Source organism: Echinops telfairi, unplaced genomic scaffold (genome assembly GCF_000313985.2).
Source record: "Echinops telfairi isolate 266 unplaced genomic scaffold, ASM31398v2 ScPeMD7_7424;HRSCAF=8462, whole genome shotgun sequence".
Lineage (NCBI taxonomy): Eukaryota > Metazoa > Chordata > Mammalia > Afrosoricida > Tenrecidae > Echinops > Echinops telfairi.
In genome coordinates this window covers 62,417,732-62,441,591 of record NW_022111324.1, presented here as the reverse complement: position 1 = coordinate 62,441,591, position 23,860 = coordinate 62,417,732, and the positions used below count along the sequence as shown (strand labels likewise).

Sequence of the window (23,860 nt, the reverse complement as noted above, 5' to 3'; positions counted from 1 at the left end):
CCAATCTTGCCTGGCCTTCATGTTTGATCACACACTACTTCCAGAACTTCTTTGCCTTTAGCAGAGGTGAGCTTGCCTATCTTTACTGTATATGCACATTGCTTTTGTGTGCCCGAGGCCTATTGTGCTTCCTGGCAATGGGACAGAGTAGGCCTCCACCCTAACTGAGGGCCTTGGTTCTAACTGCAGCCCTCTGAGTCGGCAGCCAAGCATTTAACCCCTGAGCCACGGGGTGTGGCGGACAAAACACAGTGCTGGGCAGTTAGTTGAGAGAAATTTTGTAAGGATGCTTTAAAAATATCAATGAAGAAAATATCCCATTATCTTCTAGCTCTATTTTCCCATTAATTTTTTGAAGGCCCCTCGTTTTACTCTAACATGAACTCTTGGCATTTCGTTACACGCTTTTATCCCCTCTTTGTAATCATAAACTTCTTGGGATCAGAAACACAGCTTATTCATCTTTGAAACAAATATTTATGTATTTTGCTCAAAGTATATGTTTAAGAAAATGTTTCCAATTGGGAATAATTTTCTACATGTATTTACTAGTACTTCATATTTTAATGAAGTTGACAATATTAAATTCAGATAGCTCTACTGTTCTAATTTTTTATACTGCTTTTAATTTTAATAAGGATTAGTAAAGCAAGATTTTTGATTCACACAAATTGGATTTATGATAAAAAATTACTCCCAACAGTGACAATGAAAATATTACCTAACAGCAAAACAATTTAAATTCTTTTAGATGTAGAACAACCACCTTAATATTGCAGTTGCTAAGAATTGGAGCTAGGGGCAAGGAGAAACAGAACAATAATAATTCAGTTGTCATTCATTAGCCACATAAGAAAAATGGCAAGCCTTTCAGAAATCAAAGTGAAAAGACAATTCCATCTACGCTGCTTTGGTTTCGTTTAAGAAAGCTAGTCAACAGCACAGCTCTGCAGTATGAGGAAGGGCCGTATCCAAAGAACTGTAGTTCCAGAGGGAGGGGCATCACCGTTCATGTGATTAGCAAGAGAAGCATATAGGATATGCAGCATGTATGTGCTATTATGGATTGAAATTGTCCCCTCCAAAATTCACGGGCCTTGTGCCTGTGGATGAGATCCTGCTTGGAAATAGAGTTGACAAGGGACTACCCATGTGGGATTGATTCCAAATCAAGTAGTTTCAAAGTTATAAAAGATTCTAATTCTCACAGTGTTAAATACAAAAGCAGACAGGCACCTGGAAATCAACTACAGTACCATCATTAAACCAATTCATACCAAGAAATCAAGACATTCCCAGAGCTACTGACAACGAGGGAATGGACACGACTGAGGTTCTGACTCGGACTTGTATCCTCCAGACCACGAAGAAAATAAATATCTGTACTTCTAGCAAAAAACCCCAACAATGTGTTCCAGAAAACTGACTCTACTTAGGTGAAAATTACTAGCCGCTTACTATCAACTAGATAGGCAATTGGTTATTTGATTAAACACAGTAATCCTTTCAGAACATTGCCAGAGCTATATGTTCTATTTCATTGGTTTCAACCAGGAGTGCCCATCGGACTCTATCTGAAACACAGGGATAGTACAGATGGTTGGGTTCCAGCCCACTGGGCTGAGGGAGTGGAATAGAGAACTGTATGTAGGTGTATGCATTTTTAAAATCTGTCCAAGTCATTGGTGTACATTCCTTAGCACATGCAAGTGGATCTGAAGCTACATATCTGGGGAAGCAGGGGCGTATTACATGCCTTGATGCCTAAGTCTCATTATCTTCAAGGTGACGCCACCTCCACTCCTTTGTACTTAGAACTTACTTGATTGGGACACTTCGTCTGGAGTGGACCTGACATTATGATAGAGGAGTTTCTCATTTTCATCGACAATAGTAAAAATAAGACGGACATTATTATGTATTGAGCACGTGCTCTCTCAAAAGGCACCTGACACAGCACTGATCCCTTGATATGCACACCTGACTTATCCCCATTAATTATCCTCAGTTCCGTATGTAGAAACCGAGGCGTATTTAAGTGAACTAATGGGCCCATGGTTAAATAGTTACTAAATGCTAAGACTGAGATTTAAACTACAAACTCAATTGATCAGAACAAACATTTGGAATCAAGCCAAGGTTTTTTTCTGTTATATAACCAGAGAGGATAGCCCCAAATCTGGGTAAGCTATTTTGCAAATCATTACTGTCTTGCCTATTCAGACTGGGAAAGAATACATGGTTGTATGCTCACAAACATGTCGATTAAAGTTATTTCCTCAAAGATTGTTCTGATTTTGATTTTAACTCGAGCATCACCAACGGCCCTCTTGGCCATGAAACTATAGGGCTGCAGTTCAAACAGTATTTCACAAGATGGCTCCCTTGCTATTTTTAGTTGAAACTTACATAAACCTTTACATTATACTTAAATGTTTGCAAACTTATAGGAAGTTATAGGAATATTTTTCAGTTGCCTTTTGAGCCAGATTCGAAAACACTTTTTTACCAAAGGATATATTTCTTTAGCCTACAAGGGCAGCTAAAGCTTGAGTAGAATTTCTCTTGCCAAGAAATTGGCCCAAGCCAAAACAAATGAATAATTACCTATGTGTACTTGTTTGTTTGTTTTACTTCCCCACTCTTCTTCATCACATTAGACTTGCACGCTACCCTCTCTTCCAGTTTGCCAACATGTGCTTGGGAAAAGGGTTGGGAATGAGAGAGAGACGACACAAAGGAAACAAGACTGAGACGAACCCAGGCTGCCAGCCTCACGGTGGCAGTTCAGCTCGCTCCTCGGGTAGCGATTCACATTCTTGGACATGCGACAGGGCAGTTCTACAATGGCCTGCTTTGTTTGTTGGTGGTGGTGATCAATTTTTCCAAAGAGCCCTGGAAGACCCGTGGGCTAGGTGTTGGGCTACTAACTGCAAGGTCATTGGTTCAAGCCCACCAGTTGCTCCACAGGAGAAAGCTACGATGATCCACTCCCCCCAATTTTTTTTTTAAACAGTCTTGGAAGTCCAGGGTTGCTCCGTGTCAGGATGAAGGATCCCTGTTGGTGACGTGAATTACTAGGTGGGCTTCCAACAGAAAGGTCACCAGCTCTAACCCACCAGTCGCTCCAGTGGGGAAAGATGGAACTTCCTGCCCCTATAAAGATTTACAAGCTCAGAACTCCAGTCCTGTAGAGTGGCTTTGTCCTAATTGACTGGCTGACAGTGGGCTGGCTCGGTTTGGCGCTGGGTGGTGCTGAGGGAGAGAGAGCAGGGTATCGGCTCCAGTCATGATGTGCTGTCTTGGAAGCTCCAGGGCTGCTGTGAGTTGGGATTGACTCGATAGTACTGAGTTTAGGAGTCAGAATCAACTTGATGGCCCTGATTTGAGTTTCTTCGAGGCCTTCGGCTATCACACATGATTAAGTGACGGACTAGTGATAGAAAGAAAGGTCGGAGGCACCCCAGAAGAAAGACCTGGTGATTTTAGTTCTGAAAAATCAGTCCTTGAAAACCCTACTAAGCACAGTTTTATTCTCTCTGTGCAGGGTTGCCATGAGGCAGAATCAACTTTGCAACTGAAAAGAAGCTTCGTCCACTTCTGCAAACCACCAGAAGTGAGCATAATGCAAGAGAAGTGAGAGAGCTGATAGAAAAGTCTGAATCAGTCTTCCACAGGGAGAGCCTTTCATTGCTCAAGATTTGATTTCAGAGGCATGCATTTTTGCTACAACATGGCCATTAAATTTCAGCCAATTTTATCTGAAGTTCAGGCTACAGAGTTCTGTTCAAGAGGCAAAGAAATATTTTTTTTATAAATGGTGGTAATTCCTGTGTTCCTTAAACAGCCACTCATCTGGTTCTTTCTCCTCTTATTCCAATGTGGAACAGTGTGGTAGTTACATAATTTTATATCAACTTATGCATAAAAGTGCAGAGGTGGTCTCCAACCTGATGGTGCCTCCTTGGGGGATTGACCTTCTCATCACAGGGGACCTGGGAGCCTCCCCCTCTCTGACCCTGGTGCCACTGACCCTGGGTGCTCCTAGAGCCCTGCCTTGTTTCCAATTACCTTGGATCCATGCTTCCCTACACTTACCATCCTGGTCCTGTGATCTGCCTGCAGTCTGTCATTGCATGTGGCTAGGTGAGTCTGAAGAGGGACTTATGGACTCATATTGGACTTTAGTTGGACTGCGTTGGGATGCTTCCTTGATATACAATTACTTCTTGACATAAAACTCTTAATTGTACTTATATTTCAGTCACTAGCTTTCTTCTCCAGTCAACCTGGCCTAACACCAACACGTTATCCAACACCAAGGAAAGGGGGAACTGTTTCTTAACATGAAATTTGAATAATTTAAATTTGCAACAGATCAAGAGGATATGAATTTGTATCATAATGCTTCCTTGAAGATGGTATATTCGAGATTATTGTTAGAATTTTGCTGTAGTAAATTCAATATTATTGGATGATGTATTCCTTTGTAAGACTTGGCATTAAAACAACAAGTCATAGCAAACAATAATAATACTATACACATTTGATAGAATGATAAAACCACAACTTATATTCTCAAACAGTTCTAAAACTAATATGCCGGTCATAATAAAAGCAAATGTTAAATTAGTTTTAGAAGTTGGGTCTTTGGTGAAATTAAAATGTGAACCTCCAAAGAAGCTTATGCTATCATAGCTTTGAAGTCATTTTCCTTAATTGCAAAGTGAGTCATTCACTTTTATTTTAAAGTGTTCTCAAGGAAGCAAAGCAGGCACTAGAGCCCAAGTGTCTGGGTTTGAATCCCAGGCTTGTCACTCTGTCCATGAGAAAGTTACTGAACTTTGACCTCAGTTTCCCCATCTGAAAAACAGCAACAAGGCATGTGTGAGATCATACACATCAAGGCCTTGGCCCAACGTCTGCTACATGGTAAGGACTCAATGCATATCAGTAAACTAAAGGCTCAAAGCATGACTGGGACACTACTGCTGACGCTTGGTAACTATCTGCTATTGATAAGGATGATGATGGCAATGGTGGCAGGACTATTGTAATGGTCCTTCTTCCCAGGAGATGTGTTTTATAAAAATAGGGTGTATTAGTCTAGGTACTTTAGAGAAACAAATCCACATCAACTCATGTATAAGAGAATTTTATGTAATGAAATTATGAAAACATCCCAACCCAATGCTGCCCAAGCCCACAAGTCCAACATTAACCCATTAACCCAACACCAGTCCACAAAGTCCTCCACCTCACAAAACAGAGGCAATGATGCCTACTGCAGGAGGAAAGCTGAGTCAGTGAACGTGTAAGCATCTCAGCACTGGCAGGGGTCTCCACACGGCTGCTCCAGCACCCAGGGCTGCATCGGGATAGGTCCATGTGGCTTCTTCTCCTTGGAGATGTCTTGTAGGAAGTCAATCTTTCAAGCTGAAGCAGGGAACTGCTAAGGCAGCTGCACCCTGGTGCGACCATCACAAAGCCAGAGACCCGAGAACTAGAAAGGCGAGGCTCACCACCCATTTATCCCTCCACCTTTCAATTAGCCCCACATGTGATTATCAGTCACGTTGGCACAATTAACTAACTCAGAGGGAGTGAGACATTTTATCTTCGTGCTTGTTACTTTGCAGAATATTCAATGGTACCCATGGACCTACTTGATACCCAATTGAATAATACTTGATCTCCGACTTGAGTCACCCCTGAAATCAAGTGAGGAAACCAGTGCAGTTCACCGCAGCCAGGAGGCATTGCTAGTTATCCACATAGTTAGTTCACCTTTCATGATCGCAGCCAGGAGGCATTGCTAGTCATCCACACAATTCACCTTTCATTGGCACCTTGTAAAGATAATCATCTTGTTGGAGCAAGTCCTGTCACTTTGGACGAACTCCTCGGGCACCTCCCATCGAAGTGCTAGCACTTTCTCTCCTGCGATGCATTGCTATTTTTCTATATGATAAAGGAAAGTGTCAGGACGAGAGGGGGGTTGGGGAAAGGCAATTGGATTTTTAAAAACAAACCATGAAATGCGAGAGTTGCATTGGACTATAGGAATATGACTTTATCATGATACAAATAAGGAAAATAGAGGCTAACATCATAGAGATACAGGTGAAAATTAGCTCACCTAGACTGAAGAGGAAAAAATGCAATGTTTTCAAGTGCCCTCTGTTTTTAATACAAGCTTATTTTAAATTAGTGTGCAAGGAACTACTCGGCGTGGGAAGTAGTTCAAATCATCAACTACTGTCAGTTTCCCACAAGAGGCAGAGGGGAGCCTGTTGACAGTCAAAGTACATGAACGAGGCATCACATTCCGATACCACGCTCGAGTGATGACAGCTTACACGGGCCATAGATGAATGGACACATCACCAAAGCCATTAAGGAGCACAATTAAACTCAGCTTAAACATATTATCCATTCCAATCTAATCTCTGGAAATTTTCTTTCCATGCATTCTTCATTGTTGACAGATTAAATACCATCAAAAGAATTTAATTATTTGTGTAACTTTTAAAAAATATCTCATAGAGTTTGATGTAAAAACACTGTGAAAAGGCTAATGTCCTATAAGGTTTTCTTACATATGAGGAAAGCATGGATACTTTGTCTAAATCAATATTTGTAGGCCAATTGCTGAAGGATACTTGGAAGATATATATCAATGGCTTTTCTCTCTCCCGATTTCATGGAAATTACTTTTAAATGTAAAGTTCTCACTAGTTCACTGTGCCTTTCTAAAGGTGCACAAATCTGAGTGTACCCATATCCTACAGTATCTGTTTGTCTCACCCAGAAGAATGTTGGAAGGTCATGAATGCTAACATCGCAGCCATACCCTTTGGGTTTAAGACCTCTTAGGTCTTGTACTAGCTATGCAATTTGGGCACAGTGCTTAATTTCTCAATATCTCTGTTTACTAACTTAAAATGGGAACACTGAGAGCAGCTACCTCATGGAGTTGTTATAAGAATGAGATTTGTTAAGATGAATACTCTTAAAACAGCTGGCACCTCTTAAATACTATATTTATTTGCTATCATGTTACTAGTACACAAGAGACCACACAAAAGATAAATTCCTCAAGCTGAAGCCACAGTTTCTTGAATTAGATATCTTTTGAATTTCAGAGATATCTAAACCTATTTTTTAGTAAGAAACATCTAAAACACAAATAATATATCCCATGCATATCCAATTCCAAATTCACTATCACAGGGTCAATTCTTACTGTTAGCAACCCTGTTGGCCAGGGTAGAACTGCCCCTGTGGGTTTCTGAGACTGTAACTCTTTACTGGAGTAGAAAGCCTTGTCTTCATACCTCAGAACAGCTAGTGCTTTGGCACTGTGGACCTTGAGTTGAGGTTAGTAGCCCAACATGTGACCACTATGCCACCAGGTCCCTATTTACAACCCAAATAGGAGAGGATATACCATCATCTGTATGAATTTAAAGGCCAAAATCAGTAAAAAATGGATTGAATGATGTCAAAAGACAAATATCAGTAAAGAATAAAAGGAGATGGCTAGCATAATAAGGGATAAAAACTAAATATGTGGTTGCAAAATTAAAGTCTGCATTCAAGATAATTAATTCAAAGCACGCCTCCACCCTCTATCCTTTACACTGTGCTGATGTGAACCATTCCTCCCACAGCACTCGAGTTCTATGCTGGGTTCAATAAGTTGTTGCAATGGCCACGCATAACCCCCAGACACTACTCACGAGGAAGGACGTTTATTAGGGAAGTCAACAGGTCATCCAAAGTCAGGGTCATTGGTTCACAGCAATACCTCTCTTCAGCCGGCAACTGAGTCTCTCTGCAGTCTTCAGCACCTCAGTCCTATGGTCCTTGGCCTCTGCCAGGTAGCCACTCTGCTGCACTGGCTCACAGTCCCATAGTCTTGCCACTGCTCCTCTACTCTGTCACATTGTCTCTTGGCACGGGCCTTTGGTCCTGGCGTGGTTCCTTTGCTCTGCCCATGGTCTCCAGGCTCCATGCCTCTGGCCTCCATTACTTCAGCCAGAGACTGTGAAGGTACTCCACTTATGTCTATTCTTTCAAAAATTAAATAGGATCATAACCACATTTTAAGAGCTGACATAGAAAAGGGACTGCTAAAAAGATGTATGAATTGATTAAAAAGTGCAAATATACACGTTTAAATATTCCATGTAGCAGTAGAAGTAAAAGCAAAAAATTGACACGATTTTTTACATAGAATGCATTATGGATTAAAAAAATTATAGCATCCCTATTCAGTTGCTAAGATAATGACTTGAATATTCAGAAAAATATAAGAAAAACTTTTGAAGACCTATTTTTATCTGGAGATAACAAGGTACAGAGCAGGTTTCATTTGTGTAACGTGGAAACGTGTGTATATTAACAATCCACACATCTTTTCATATCTTTCTAGTTGTACTACATATACACACACAAATTAATTCTAGAATGATAAGAAAATAATAACAGTGGTTGATTCTGTACCAGATTCGAGATCTCCTTATTAAATATTTCCCATTGATAATGTATAGCACTTGATTTAAAATATGCTTCCCACTAATTCCTCACTACATGCCTGTCCACTGTGACCCTGTAAAAGCAAATGGCTTCCTTTTTATACAGTAGCATAAGCAAAGCATCCTTTTTAAGTTGTCTGGATTTGCTTATCCTTCCTCAGGTTTCCATGTATTCTGACACACAAATTCCACTGCACACCTCCAGACTTCCAGCAAGCATTTATAAAAGACAACCAGGAAACATTGCAAAGCAGCAAAACAGACTGAGTGATATTTACACATGGATCTTTTACATTGTAATAAACAAGTTTGTTATTATTTATCTATGCAGAAGTCATTTAGAGCCTTGCAGGAGGAACAAAAGTAACCCAGGAAAGTTAAGTGACCTGCTCAAAATCACACAGTGAATAAATGTTCAGGTCAAGACTTAAATCAGATCTGCAGGTTAATAATCCTATCATTTTCCATTGCCTTCTACTTGCTTTTCTCTTCATCTAGCAGTTGGTGGGTCTGTAAGTCCGACAGTATCTGTTAGGGGTATTCAGCTCCGCCACTAGCTTGCAAAGGCAGCTCAAGACAACATACAAACCGTTGTGACAATACACAAGTACAGAGAAGTCAGGGTCAAACGACTTTATCTCACCTATTTGTGGTTTGTTATCAGGAAGGACAACACGCTTTGTCACTTAGAGGATCCCTTAGAAAGAAGACCCTCAACGAGACAGATTGGCACAGTAGCTACACCCATCACTCAATCCATTGTGAGGATGGCAAGACCAGGCGGTGATTTCTTTTGTTGTATATCCAAATGCCAAAATGATACGCATTGCCATCCAGCTGATTCTGACACGCAGAACAAACACTGCCTGGCCCTAGGCCATCCTTACAGTGGGTAGGTTTAAGCCTACTGCTGTAATCACGGGGTCAATGATGCCTTCCAGCCTGAACACCTCATCTTTTGGCACTGTATCAGACAAAGCCCCCCACCCCTGCCTATCCCTAAAGATTTCCATGGCTAATCCCTCAGAAATGAACTGCCTGTTCCTTCTCCCTAGTCTGTCTGTGTCTGTCAGCTCCACCGAACCCTGCCCACGCTGGCTTTTGAAATGCCAGTGGCATAGCATCCAGCACATCACAGATACGCACAAGCCAGCACCATACAACAAATGGACGCACAGTAGTTGACCATGAGTAAGGGAGGCCAAAGAGTCATTGATGCATTCGAATTACGGTGTTGGCAAAGAATATTGAAAACATTATACTGCCAGAAGGACAAACAAATCTAGTTTAGATGTACAGCCAGAATGCTTTTTAGAAGTGAGGAGGGCAAAACTTCATCTGACATATTTTGTACATGTTATCAGGAGGGACCAGCCCCTGGAGAAGCGCATCGTGCGTGATAAAGCAGAGGATCCATAGACGAGAGGAGACCTCAACAAACTGGCTGCCCCAGAAACACAAAAATGGGCTCCAAGAGAGGAGCTGCTGTGAGGCTGCCGCAGGACAGGGCCGTGTTTGCGTTCTCGTGTTCATTGGGTCTCTGTAAGTAGGAACTAGCTCAACAGTCCCTAAAAGTAGTAACTAAATAATTCAGTTAGAAATTTTGCCTAGTTTTACTGCCACAGCTTAGATTGGGAGTAATTCTACCTTTTTTTTTTTTTTTTAAGGAACAGTTAATAGGAGATGCAGGATGCTTTAATTTAGAAAATGTAAGTTCAGGTATTTTCTTTGACACTAGCTAGGGTTGTAATCAAGCATATCACCTTTCTTCCAAATGCTGCTCGTGTGTCTCATCCTCAGAGATGGTGTGGAGTTCAATGTGTTGTCCACAGGGTTGCTATGAGTTCCTAATAGCCAACGTCAAGGTCCAGCTTTCCCATGCAATAGACACCACGACTCGGGAGAGGTGTGCCGTAGTCCTCAAAGTCACATGTCTGCTTTCTAACACCTAAAAGAGGTCTTTTGCAGCATATAGATATAATAATATACTATATGAGTTACAGGGAGCCCTGATGGCCAGGTCAAGCAAGGGAAGCCATGGACTCCAGACCAATGGAGAAAGACAAGGCCGCCTGCTCCCATCAAGGATTACAGTCCTGGAAAGCCCACACGAGACTGCCATGAATTGAGTAGATGGCAATGGATTAAGTAAGAGGACACGTGAACACTCTTACTAAACTTCAAAATCAGCTTATTGCATTGAATTAAGGAAAAACACAAGCACCCATTAAGTTATCAATAGACGGTATGGAAATATGCCTTCTTCACACAAAAGTTACTTAGACAGAGCAATACTTATGCACCTCCCTTTCTGTTTCACTCCTCTGGCCGCTTTGGCATTTCCCTGTTTGCTAGCATCCATCCTCAATGAGCCAAAGCCTGGCCATGCGCTTGCGGTGTTTTGTTTTAAAATCAGTGGGAAGATTAGTAATGAATGTGCATTTATCTCGATGACCTGTGAGACTTTCAGTTATTTAAATGACACCCCCCCCCAGCCCCCACTGCTGTGTTAGCACCCAGAGCTGGCTGCAGAGAATGCCTTCCCCTTCGAAGTTAGTCAGGTTTGCCTAGCGCTTAATGTGCATGGAAACCACAGTACTTCCATGTGGACCTCACTTGGCACAGGGAATTCTTTTGTAAACATCACGCTATACTTAGAGTACCACATAAATAACAATGCCAATTTTCTAACAGTAAGATTTCACAAGTCTTTAAAAAAATTTTTTTAAGGATTGGGAGGAAAACAAATATTTATGCATAATTACTAACTGAACATAGACGGGCCCAGACTAATGTTAGTACATTCCTTCTTTATCAAATGAAATACTTGAGACACTCAGAAAACTATGTTTCTGATAATCATCTCACCTGGCTTTAATCCCTTTCAGAGCAATACTTGGCATTTCTGGTGGTCACTCAAATGAGCTATAAATCTATAATCTAGGAAAAGGGCGCTGGATTTCAATGCCTGGCGTGGAAGAGAGACACAATAAGTCGATTCTGTTTTTATGCAGGGCCTGGACTTCGTGTCCATTCTTTACTTCAAATTTTTGGGCAATTCCAAGATCACATTTGACAGTGATGACTTTTCTGAAGATTCAAAAGACATTAATGCGAATATTTCAGCAGTCTGCAGAAATACAAGAAAGCGTGTTTCATTGCAAATTGCAAGCACCTCCTAACTTGAGCGCATGTGAGGGATGGATGAGGAGCGCGTGAACACTTCGTCTTATCACCCAACAGACTAGCGGTCCTCACACGAGGCTACCAGATTCTGATAGATCAAAGACCTCTCACTCCATGTTCTCCTGCTACAAAAACAGACCGCCGCCCACAAAGACAAGACAAAACAACCTGCCTCACTCCTGAAAAATCACCACCAGTATAACTCCCAAGTTTCCTAACCAGACAAGGGCTATAAATGCTAGGTGCTCCCCCACAGAACCTATTCGGGGCTAATGTAACATACATATGTAAGAAGAGAAGACAAGTCTCTGTTTCATCATCGTCTCAGCGCCAATAATATATGTGTTCAATAATACAGTTTTATTGTCCATCAATGAAAAATGTGCTCTTTGGAATGTTTCCTTAGTTACTATTACCATTAATAAGATTGTCTTTTCTCAGAGAAAATACAATTTAATTAGAAAATAAATTAAGCCTACACGAAATTTGAATGATAAGAATCAATAGTAAAAACTCGTGAGCGTTTTTATTTTCATTCGTTTAAGTGGAAAGGAAAGTGACCCTGAATCAAGGATTCAAAAGATTGTTTAAATTTCACCTTCCCACGTTACACAAGACCTGAATTAAACGTTACTGCTGTCAGGTGTCATCCGTTCGCTTATACCTCATAGCACATGTGCACAACAGTACAAAACAATGCCTGGTCCCGCGGCACCCTCGCTGTCCCTGGATGTTTGAGACCACTATCACCACGGTCGAGGGTCCTCTAAGATGACCCTGTACTTTCCCTGGCATGTTGTCCTGCTCCAGGGTCTGGTTTCTCCTGATTAATCGGTCTACAGTACATGAGATTAAGTCTCTCCATCCGGCTCCTTAGGGCTTGCCATCCTCACTTCTTCCAAGACAGGTTTGTCCTCATTCTGTCAGTACATGGTATGCTCGTTATTCCTCCACAACACCGTAACGCAAGGGGTAAATATAAGAACTACATATTTTGGGAAAATATTCATCCGCTTTAACAAACCGGAAAAAAGAACAATGCACTGAAAGTATACATTTGGAGCTGAAACATACATTCTGAAAATATTTGCCTTTTAAGCTGCCTAAAAGTACTATGACTTTCCTTGAAAATGGGCTTCTACAATTGAATGCACGGTTCCCGGAGAACAATCGGAGACTACTGAACTGCCATGGTGCAATGACTGCACCAAGCGAATAAAATGGCACCCGACGCCCCAAACTGGAAGGATGTCACCCTACAGGGAAACGCTGCCTGTCAAGTTCTACAGGGTAGTTCTCCTTAGTCCAGATCAGAAGGTAGTGTCCTGAGGCCCCAAAGCTAACGAGGAAATACTCTCTTACACTTTAAGTCATCTTCTTCCGGTGCAGCCATCAGAAGAAGTCCTAGATCTATCATTTAGGGTTGACATTTCCAAAGCCCATCTTGTCCTTTTATCTATAATGGCTTGTTAACATTACTCTAAATGTTTTTGGTTTTTTTAATTTGCATTTTATTCTTTAATCTAGTAAACATCATGGCAAACTGATGAAATATAAGTAAATGTGGTAAATCTGAGATTATTATCATAACAGTTAGTGCAATAGTTAGTTATTGTTAGATGCCCTCTAGACAATTCTAGCTCAGAATGAACCTATGCGCAACAGATCAGAACACTGTCCGGTCCTGCACCATCCTCATAATCATTTTGTTTGAGCCCATTGTTGCAACTACTGGGTCACTCCATCTCCTTGATCTTGCTTGAATATATGCCCAAAGTACGTGAAATGAATTCTCACCATATTCACTTCTAGGGAGCATTTTGGCTATAATTCTTCCAGGAGAGATTCGTTTGTTTTGGCAGTCCACAGTACATTCACTACACTTTGCCAACACCATAATTCAAATACCTCAATTCTTCTCCATCGTCCTTATTCATTGTCCAACTTTCACCTGCATATGGGGCGAATGAATATATACCATGGCTTGGATCAGGTACACCTAAGTTTCTAAAGTGACATCTTAACTCTTCACTACTCTAAAGAGGTCTTAGATAAAAGATTGACTCAATGAAATATGTCATGTGATTTTTTTGACTGTGATTTCCAGGAACATTGATTGTGAATCCACACAAAACAAAAACCCTTGACAACTTCCACATTTTCTCCATTCACCATGATGTTTTCTTTTGGTCCACTTGTCCAGATTTTGGTTTTCTTCGTATTAATTTGCAATCCATGCTGAAGCATGCAATCCTGGATCTTCATCAACAAGTGTCTCAAGTCCTCCTCGCTCTCAGCAAGCAGGGCTGTGTCGTCTGCTTATGGCACGTCATTTACAAGCCTTCTTCCAGTCTCGATGCAGTGTGCTTAGATTATGTACTCAGCATACAGACTGAATTAGTGTAGGGACAGGACACCAGGCAGCATTCCCTGTGACTACCTCTTGCAAGCTAGCAATTGGATCTAGATGATAACAACTTCAAAGCTTCAATGGCTGGTTCAAAATATAGGAAAATGAAACACAAAAACTAAGTAATCTGATTCAAGCTCAACACCCAAGTGGTAAAGGAACAATAGTCCTTTGTAAATATGATAAACGTAATTCCCATATAAATATCTTCCATGAGTGAGCACATAATTTGGAATCTTTGTCACTTTAAGAACAGTGATAGCCGGGTTTACATTCTGACATTCAGAAACCAGGATCATTTAATAAACCTAAGCAAATTCTGATCCTGATCTTCCACCTTACTTTCCACTTAGAAAGCACTTATTATATTTTAATGCATTCAAGTAATAAGATGATCTTTCATTTTATTCTACTCTTTTTTTTTATTGGGGCTCATACAATTCATCACAATACATAGATCAATTGTGTAAAGCACATCTATACATTTGTTGCCCTCATCATTCCCAAAATTCGCTTGCCTCTTGGGTTCCCGGAATCCGCTAATTTTCCTTCCCCCCCCCCCCTCCCCTTCCCTTCCTATTCTACTCTTTAAAATAAACTCAAAATGAAATACACATTGCCTATTGGATCAAGTGTTTGCCAACAGACTTAGACTTTAAATGACATCTTATTGTTAAACTAAGTTAAAATATAAAGCCCAACCTCCTATGGCACTTTTCAGAGGTAACTGTAACTCCATGTATAAACTTTTCCGCCCCGCTCACAGATCTAACCACTTCTTAACTTCCCACTTCTTAACTTCCCTCGCTCGAGTTAGCACCTTCTCTCACGATGTCACAGCTTGCACCATGGCAGCAACAGTCAAGTCATGGCAGTGCAATAAACTGACAGAAGCGTGATGGTCCGAATCTTACACCATGTATAAAGTCCTCAGCATTTTTAGCCCCCTTTTCTTAGTAGGTTCTAACACAGTTTAGGAATTACTGCCTAAATACTTTTAATACTTTGACTTCTCCCTCTTCATTCTACTCATCATTTAAAAAAAGGAGGAAATGCATTGCTATGGAGTTGATTCTAACCCATTTGGATCCCAACTTCTGGCAATCCCATGTGTTAGAGAGCTGAACTCTTTCTTCCACGGGACTTTCTTGGCTGCAATATTTAATCTTTACAAAGGATGTTCTTCCGTGGCACCGCTGGCTAGATTTTTCATATTAGTAGAGATCAGAAACCATCTGTAACAGTCAGAGACCTTATTTTTCAGGAAGGCCTGTGAAGTCTTGCATCTAACTATTACATTTTTCCCTTACATTCATCTTTCAACAACTCCAATTATCCCAGTCAGTACGCTCATTTCTCTTGCCTGACACACTAAATTGTAAATGGTTGCAATAGCCTCCCAAATGCCTTCATAACTGTCAGTCTCCACTTACTGCTCACTGATGGATGCGTCTTGTAATGTCACTTTAACCTGTCACTTCACTCTCCAAAAATCCATGCTCGCCTCATTACAACAGCTCCAATCCTCAAAAATGAAATTAAAGTAGAGTGTACTCTTCCCGTCTAAGCCAATCGGCAAGATTTCCTGCTACTCCCTTAAATAATTCAGCTCTAATCGAGCATTTACCTTCGAGTCCCCAAATAAATCAAGCTCATTCCTCTCTGTATTGCTTACCCATGCCACAGACAGGGCAGTGTTTTATCCCCCTCCCCATCTGTCTGAACAAACACATTTTCGTTAAAGTGCACTGTAAACCCAACTTCTCCAACTGAGAACTCCTTCCCAGATCTGGCTCATATTGTTCTTGCCATTTTCCGTGTTCATCTAGCACAGTGGTTCTCAACCTTCCGGATGCCATGGGCCTTTAATACAGCTCCTCATATCTGCATATGGGCAGAACCGCCAGGAGACAGTTAGAAGAGCGCTGTCTCAGTTCCTAAGGCTATCAGAAATATGGTCTTAGGCGACCCCTGTGAAATGGTCGTTCGGCTCCCAAAGAGGTCACGACCCCCAGGTTGAGAACCTCTGGCTAGCACTTAAATCTCCATTGTTCTACGTAACATAATTGTTTGAGATTTTATTTTGTTGGTCGTCAGTTATTTCATAACTGTGTAGATTCTGTCTCCCAAATCCGGATTGAAATTGGGTCTGTGTCCTTACCTCTTGACACTTCTGGCACTGATCCATCAGAAGCGACTTCTGTTGGCTACATTTACACGGTCCTGACGATGACTCCCTTCAACTGCAAACAACCCTCCATTTCTATCTTACCTCTTAGTTTTCCCACATGTGTTCTTGAGGGCCATAGAAAGCTCCCTTTCCACTTGCATTCCCCTGCTAAATTCCTAACTCTCTTTCTAATCACAACTAGGACAGCACCTTCATCACCCAGCCTCTTACCTCAATATCTATGTTAGGTGTCCTCCTGTACCTTCCCACATAATATTCTTAACTCATAGTGTTAATAATCATGCCTCATAGCACACTTGTAAATGGCTGCCAGTCCATTAGTCTTGCTGATTGAGCAACTTAAGGTCGGGGTATACATCTTTTGTCATTACACTAGAACACCTATAATGTTTTACTATTTGCTGAGTAAATAAGTGAACATTAAAAAAGATTTAGTCATGTAATTTGCTGAAAGGGCTAAGAATTGAGTATCACAGGTATCAATTTAGTGTCAGAATTGACTGAATGGCAATGGATTTTTTTTGGGGGGGTGGCTAATTTCCAATAAGTCATAGTTCATGATATTCTGAATACCTATTGATTTTTAAATTCAAATGTCTACAATGCTCCAAACAGGAGTCTTCATAATGTAGTGGGTTAAACAGCTAATCACAAGGTTGGACGTTTGAAAACACTAGCTGCTGCACTGGAGAAAGATGAGGCTGTCTGCTCCCTTAAAGATTGACAGCCTCAAAAACCCATGGAGCAGTTATATTCCATTCTCTAGGGCTGCTGTGGGTCATTGAGAATATGACAACAGCACAAACCTCATCGAATGTGCATCCTACTAAAGGAGCAGGCAATAGACCAGCATCTGTTCTGACGGAGTTCTGCTCGGAGTTATGCCCAGTATTCTGGGCAAAAACCAAATAAACAAACAAACTAATGTTCCTAACATGAGGTGTTGCTAGCTTGATCCAAAACAGTGGCAGTTTAAATGGTGAGCAGTAGTTAAATTCTGGATCTATTTTACAGGCTGAGCCAATAAGATTGGCTAATGGGCTAGAAGTCAGATATCCTTGTGGGAAAGAAAATAGTCAAGAAGAGATTTCAGTCTGTACAAATGTCAAATGGAAATTTGGAAGGCTATGAAAGATGTGATTTGGGGGAGGATAGGTAGGTATACGAAGAGAGGCTCTGAAATGACATCCTACATTTTAATATGCTGAATATTTTGTCTAACCAAATTTACCTTGGGCATAATGTCAGTGAATGTAAGGGTTACTTTGGCTTCAAGAATCTACAAAATTGAATGGAACAACCTTGAACAATGTCAACCAATCCAGCTCCATGAACCACTGTTAGTACCTGACACCCTATAAAAGCCACTGCAATTATTTTTCTAAAACTCTCTCAAGTTCTATTTTTAAATGACTAATGCAAAGTGAAGCTAATAGTGAACCTTTCCATTTTTCATGGCTAAAAACCATATCAAAGCTCACAAAATTATTAGTAGTAGCAATATTAGTAATTACCCTTTGCATATTATAGAATAATGAATTGGATGTCAAGTAAACATTTATGAAAGGGGCTAAATATTTTACCACATCCTTGAAAACGATCCAATCCATAGTAAGGAGATAAACCTTGATATAAGAATAAAAAGTCAGAGTGCAGGGTAGCAACGATGAAACATATAACTTTCCTCTAGTTCTTAAATGCTTCCCCCCCCTCCCCCACCACTATCATGATCCCAGCTCTACCTTACAAATCTGGCTAGACCAGAGGACATACATTGGTACAGATAGCAACTGGAAACACAGGGAATCCAGGACAGATGATCCCTTCAGGATCAGTGGTGAGAGTGGCAATGCCTGGAGGGTGGAGGGAATGTCAGGTGGAAAGGGGGAACCTATTACAAGAATATACATATAGCCTCCTCCCTGGGGGATGGACAGCAGAGAAGAGGGTGGGGGGAGACGAAGGACAGTGTAACATATGACAAAATAATAATAATTTTTGAATTATGAAGAGTTCATGAGGGAGGGTGCAAGAGGGAGGGAGGGGGAAAATGAGCAGCTGATATTAAAGGCTCAAGTAGAAGGCAAATGTTTTGAGAATGATGATGGCAACAAATGTACATATGTGCGTAACACAATGGATGGATGGATGGATGGATTGTGATAAGAATTGTAAGAGCCCCCAATAAAATGCTTTTTTTTAATGGGATAACGATCCCCATGTGGGCAACACCGAATGACTTAATCCATCTTAGACTAAAGCCAGAGTTGAAACAGTAGGAGATGTGGGCTTTCAAGCAGCTCCCTAAACAACCTAAATCATCAGCTACTGTGCTTAAAGGCTATCATTTGGGCTAAAGCTGGTAATAATGGTTTAGTTCTTTTTTTCATGCATTGAAGTATATGTCTGCAAAACTTACTGAATTGGAGGATTCAATAAAAATGAGACTGTTTATAAACATACGATGCAATGGTAAGTCTGCATAATGACTAAGTCTCTTGCAAAATAATTTAGTGGTGGGCATGATGAGTTCTAACCTGGGCTTTGGGTTTTCATTGGGCAGAAACAAACCATCCTCACTCATTGTGAGTTTTTTTCCCCCTTCCAGACTCTAAGTAGTTTACACAATAAATAGTTATTTCCATAGAAGAAATGGCCAACATGTCTAAGCCCTAAAGTTAACCTGTTATTATGGTTAGAAATCAAGGTTGCCATTCTTCCAAATTTTCACAGCCACACACTTTCTTTTTTTTTTTTAACCTCGCTAATGGTAATGCAAGGGCAAACATAGTTTCTTGACCTCTTAACTGAGGTAAAACCAACAAACCAAGGTATTTCACTGGGCAGTGACCATTGCACAGAAGCATGACAGCAAATGCATTTAATGACAGGACGCTACAAATTCCTTTTCACAGGAAGAATTTCCAGCAATATTCTATCTGTCAATTGCCTGTGTTCTCTTATGAAGGACTTTGATATGAAATATTGATTTGAAAACGATACATTTCATAGTATATCAATGACAGGAAATAATACGACAGAAACTTTTAGAACGCAAATTCCTTTTCTACAACCCGAACTGAAAGTCAAGAGAGCATCTCTCGGTTCCTGCTTCTGTCCGGGAGAAGAGCTCCTTTGCACATAGCTTTCTGCCACTTGACATTGCTTCTTAACTGTGATGGGCCCATTTCTTAACCTTTTTAAAAAGGAACATTGGTCATTCATCACCTTGTGTTGTCAGAGCCCAGTCAATTTTGATTCATAAAGACCCCAGATGACAGAGTATAACAGCCCCAGTGAATGTCCTCGCTCTACTCTTTAAGGGAACAGACTGATAAGTCTTTCTCTCATGATGTTGCTCAGCAGGTTCAAATCACCAGCCTTTCAGATAGCAGCCAAAGGTATACCTGTTTGCACCACTGTGCTCCATGGAGCCTCCTTAATAAACCCATAGCCCTTCCCAAGGCACTGCAAACCTGGTTTTCAACTAAGAGGCAGTGACATCCTCTAAGAGGACATCTATTTGGACCTATTCTCTGCCAAATGTGTACTCGGGGTTGCTGTTGTGTGCTAGAGGCAATTCCGACTCCTAGCAAGCCGAGAGAGCAGAGTAGAACTTTGTCACTGGACTTCATGCTTACCACAGCACACGGCCACGTTTTTCTCCTGTGGGATAGACCGTGGGTTCAAACCACTGACCAAGCACTTAACCATTGTGTCACCAGGGCACCTCATGTTGTTTTAGTGACCCCTTTTAACTCTGCAACAAAAGACATTCTTTTTTTTTAAATCATTTTATTGGGGGCTCGTACAATTCATACATACACAATCATACATACATCCATTGTTTCAAGCACATTTTTACATTTGTTGCCCTCATCATTCTCAAAACATTTGCTTTCTACTTGAGCCCTTAATATCAGCTCCTCATTTTCCCCCTCCCACCCGATTCCCCCTCCTTCATGAACCCTGCATAATTCATAAATTATTATTTTGTCATATGTTACACTGTCGCCCACTTCTCTGTTGTCCATCCCCCAGGGAGGAGGTTATACGTAGATTCTTGTAATTGGTTCCCCCTTTCTACCCCACCTTCCCTCCACCCTCCAGGCATCGCCACTCTCACCACTGGTCATGAAGGGATCATCTGTCCTGGATTCCCTGTGTTCCCAGTTGCTATCTGTACCAATGTACATCCTCTGGTCTAGCCAGATTTGTAAGGTAGAACTGGGATCAAAATAGTGAGGGGGAGGAAGCATTTAAAAACTAGAGGAAAGTTATATGTTTCATCGTTGCTACCCTGCACACTGACTGGCTCATCTCCTCCCCACCACCCTTCAGTAAGGGTTGCCCAGTTGCCTACCGATGGGCTTTGAGTCTCCACTCTGCACTCACCCTCATATACAATGATATGATTTTTTATTCTTTGATGCCCAATACCTGATCCCTTTGACTCCTCGTGGTCACACAGGCTGGTGTGCTTCTTCCATGTGGGCTTTGATGCTTCTGAGCTACATGGCCACTTGTTTATCTGCAAGCCTTTAAGACCCCAGATGCTATATCTTTTGATAGCCAGGCACAATCAGCTTTCTTCACCACATTTGCTTATGTACACATTTATCTTCAGCGATCGTGTCAGGAAGGTGAGCATCATGGAATACCAATTTAATAGAACAACGTGTTCTTGCATTGAGTAAGTACTTGAATGGAGGTCCAATGTCCATCTGCTGCCTTAATACTAAACCTATAAATATATGCACATAGATCTATTTCAACATCATCCTATATAAATATATTTACATATGTACATGTCTGTATTTAGATCTCTATAAATACCCTTTGTCTCCTAGTTCCTTACTCTATTTCGTTTTAATTTCCTCTTGTCCCACTATCATGCTCCGCCTTCATTTGAGTTTAAGAAATTTCTCTCAGTTACATTGCCCTTGCTGAATCCCTACCAGGCCTCTCACACCTTCCTTGCCACTAATTTTGGATCACTTGTTGCTCCTCTGTCCCTGGGTTGGTCAATACCACCTCCTTACCCCTCCCTCCCCCTCTCCCATTTGACCCTGGAACCATTGTCCCACTGTTTTCTCCTCCAGACTATTCATCCAGCCTATCTTATCTAGATAGATCTGTAGAGATAATAATATGCACCAAAAAACAAGGCATAGCAAGATAGACAATGAATGAAAACACAGTGATGACAATAAAAAAGAAAACCAATGACCCATAAAAGAAAAAAACAGAAAACGAAAACATTTTAAAAAGAAAGAAGAACCTGTAAATAGATCAAGGTCTGATTTTTGAACTCTAGGTGTGTCCTCCAGTCAAGTCCGATGGAGTGCTACACTCTGGCCCCACAGCCTATCCATTGTACTCTCTCGGGAGCTCCCTGCTCTGCTCCCCCTCACCCTTTAGTGTTTTACCTCGGTGTCTCGGGGTCAGTCCGGGCCAGTCTCGACACTGAGTCTGCAGTGTTGTCCCCCATAGGGCCCTGGGCCAGTGAGGGACGGCGTGTCTCATAGTGGGATCAGCCGTATGGTCCACTCTGTGCATTGGCTATTCAGAGCGGGGAAATCATCCTCCAGGCCTGGTGGGCCAAGATGTGCTCCACTCTCTCTTCTTCCCCATTCATTTGCTCCCGTGTGCTCAGATCAGACATGCCCCTCTCCCTGAGCTGCAACTTCAGTGCAGTCTTCTAAAGTAAATTCTTCTGTGGGGAGGCGTAGCTGTCCATGTAGCTGGTATGGGGTCTGAGCCCTCAGGCCTCTCCCCTGGTTCCCCTCTCCTTGTTGGCATGCTGCATTCGCATCCCAGAACACTGGATTTAAGTCTGGTCCCTCTTTCCCTGAGGAGACACAAACAATACCCTCCCCTTGTTGGGTCAGTGCCCTCCCTATTCCCCCACAACACATCCAAGGGACATTCTGAAAAGGTAAAACAGCAAGGGCTTAACTTGTGTTTCTTGGGGAGTTGTTGGTTTTGGGGTCTTTTTTCAGCCTCGCATTCAGAGTGAATAGTTTTATACATTTGTGTTATGGGAAAGCTGCAATGTATAAAAGGCAAGACTTGAAATAATCCTAGTAGACAAGCATATGAGAACAGGCACAGTCTGCTGAAATGTGGTGTTAAAGTTTACAAATTGAAAAAGATGACAGCAAATAAAACTTCACAAAAGGAATATTAAAATTGTACTCAAACTCTTTCTTGGTACACTTTAGAAGCAAAAACACAACAAAATTAAAACTCATGAGCCCAGAGAATCATCTATGTCAAGTCGTTTCTCATTATTCCTATCATTAATAAAATAACTCAGTGACACAATTCCACTGTTTCATGCAGACTTTAAATTTAACTGAGGATTTTAAAACAATCACAAATGAGTTTCCATCATTCCCTTGTTCAAGCCTTTAGAACCCAACTTCAAAATCAATTTGCTGAAATCTAGTTTTCTAGCTTAAGTAGACCATTTTGACCAACTGTAAAAAAAAAAAAATCAAACAAATGAATTTTAGCTTATAAACTTTACCAAAATAAAAGACAAAGTAAGTGGTTTCCTACCGATGGTTGTAATAACAGTACCAGCAAAGAAGAAGGAACTTCCCAAATCCCAGTGACTGATTTGATTGGAGGTGTTTCCTAAAGGTATAATCCCTGCATTTATTGCTGCCACTATTTGCTGCAAGTTTAAAAAAAGAAATGGATCAGTGTACATGAATCACATGGAAGCATCAAACAGCATTTATTCTACCCCAGAAATGGCTAATTAGACAGAGAACTGGTTTTCATGTTTAGATTTTTCATTTCAAAGACACAATAGAGATTTAAATTTTATGCCAAAGAATTTATATGTTAAGAAATTTATACTTCAAATCAATGACTGTATCCATATGAAAATTACAGTATTGTACAATATACATTCGCCTGCTCATCCACTGATCTATTTAATACCTTATTTGAATAAACAACTAAATATAGCAATTATTGTCTAGTTAGCCACACAGTTAAATTGCAGATAATAAACTACATTTTAAATAATAAAGATAAGCAGCTTCAAAAAATTGCTTTGGAAGTACTAAGCATTTCAAATTTTAAACAAATGCATCCAAGTCTGGGTTGCTCTAACTGTAAAGATTATGAGTCAATAGAGTCCAATAAAATGGGCTAGGATGAAAAGCAAAAGCAACTGCAATTCAGTATCAAGGTTACATCAATCTATTCCTATCTGGATTCTTGGACTCTCTACCGTCTCTCTACCTAATCTCTGGTGATGGGAATCTTCCAAGGCATTAGATAACAAGCAGTCAACAACATGGACCACTAGGATCTGGGGCTACTTAGAAAATATGGGGAAACAGAAAGATGACATTAAAATCTCTACTTTGAGGCATATATGACTTTACCAAGGCACTTAGATAATCAGACTGAGTGGGTGGAGGGAGTTTGGGAAGCACAAACATAAGAGAATATGCCAGGGGGAAGCACAGTAAAGGAGAGAGACGCCAATTGTTCATTTGGTGCAGAAGTAAA

The 23,860-nt window shown here is 40.9% G+C and overlaps 1 protein-coding gene across 2 annotated transcripts in view; it reads right to left on the bottom strand.

Annotated features, from left to right (window-relative positions):
• Positions 1-23,860, bottom strand: part of KCNK2 (potassium two pore domain channel subfamily K member 2) — a 247,703-nt gene that overhangs the window by 76,968 nt on the left and 146,875 nt on the right. For both annotated transcript variants that reach the window (XM_004699895.4, XM_045298085.1), the window contains exon 3: positions 22,892-23,009. In XM_004699895.4, the coding sequence (XP_004699952.1) occupies positions 22,892-23,009 (118 nt within the window). The remainder of the gene's footprint in view (positions 1-22,891; positions 23,010-23,860) is intronic.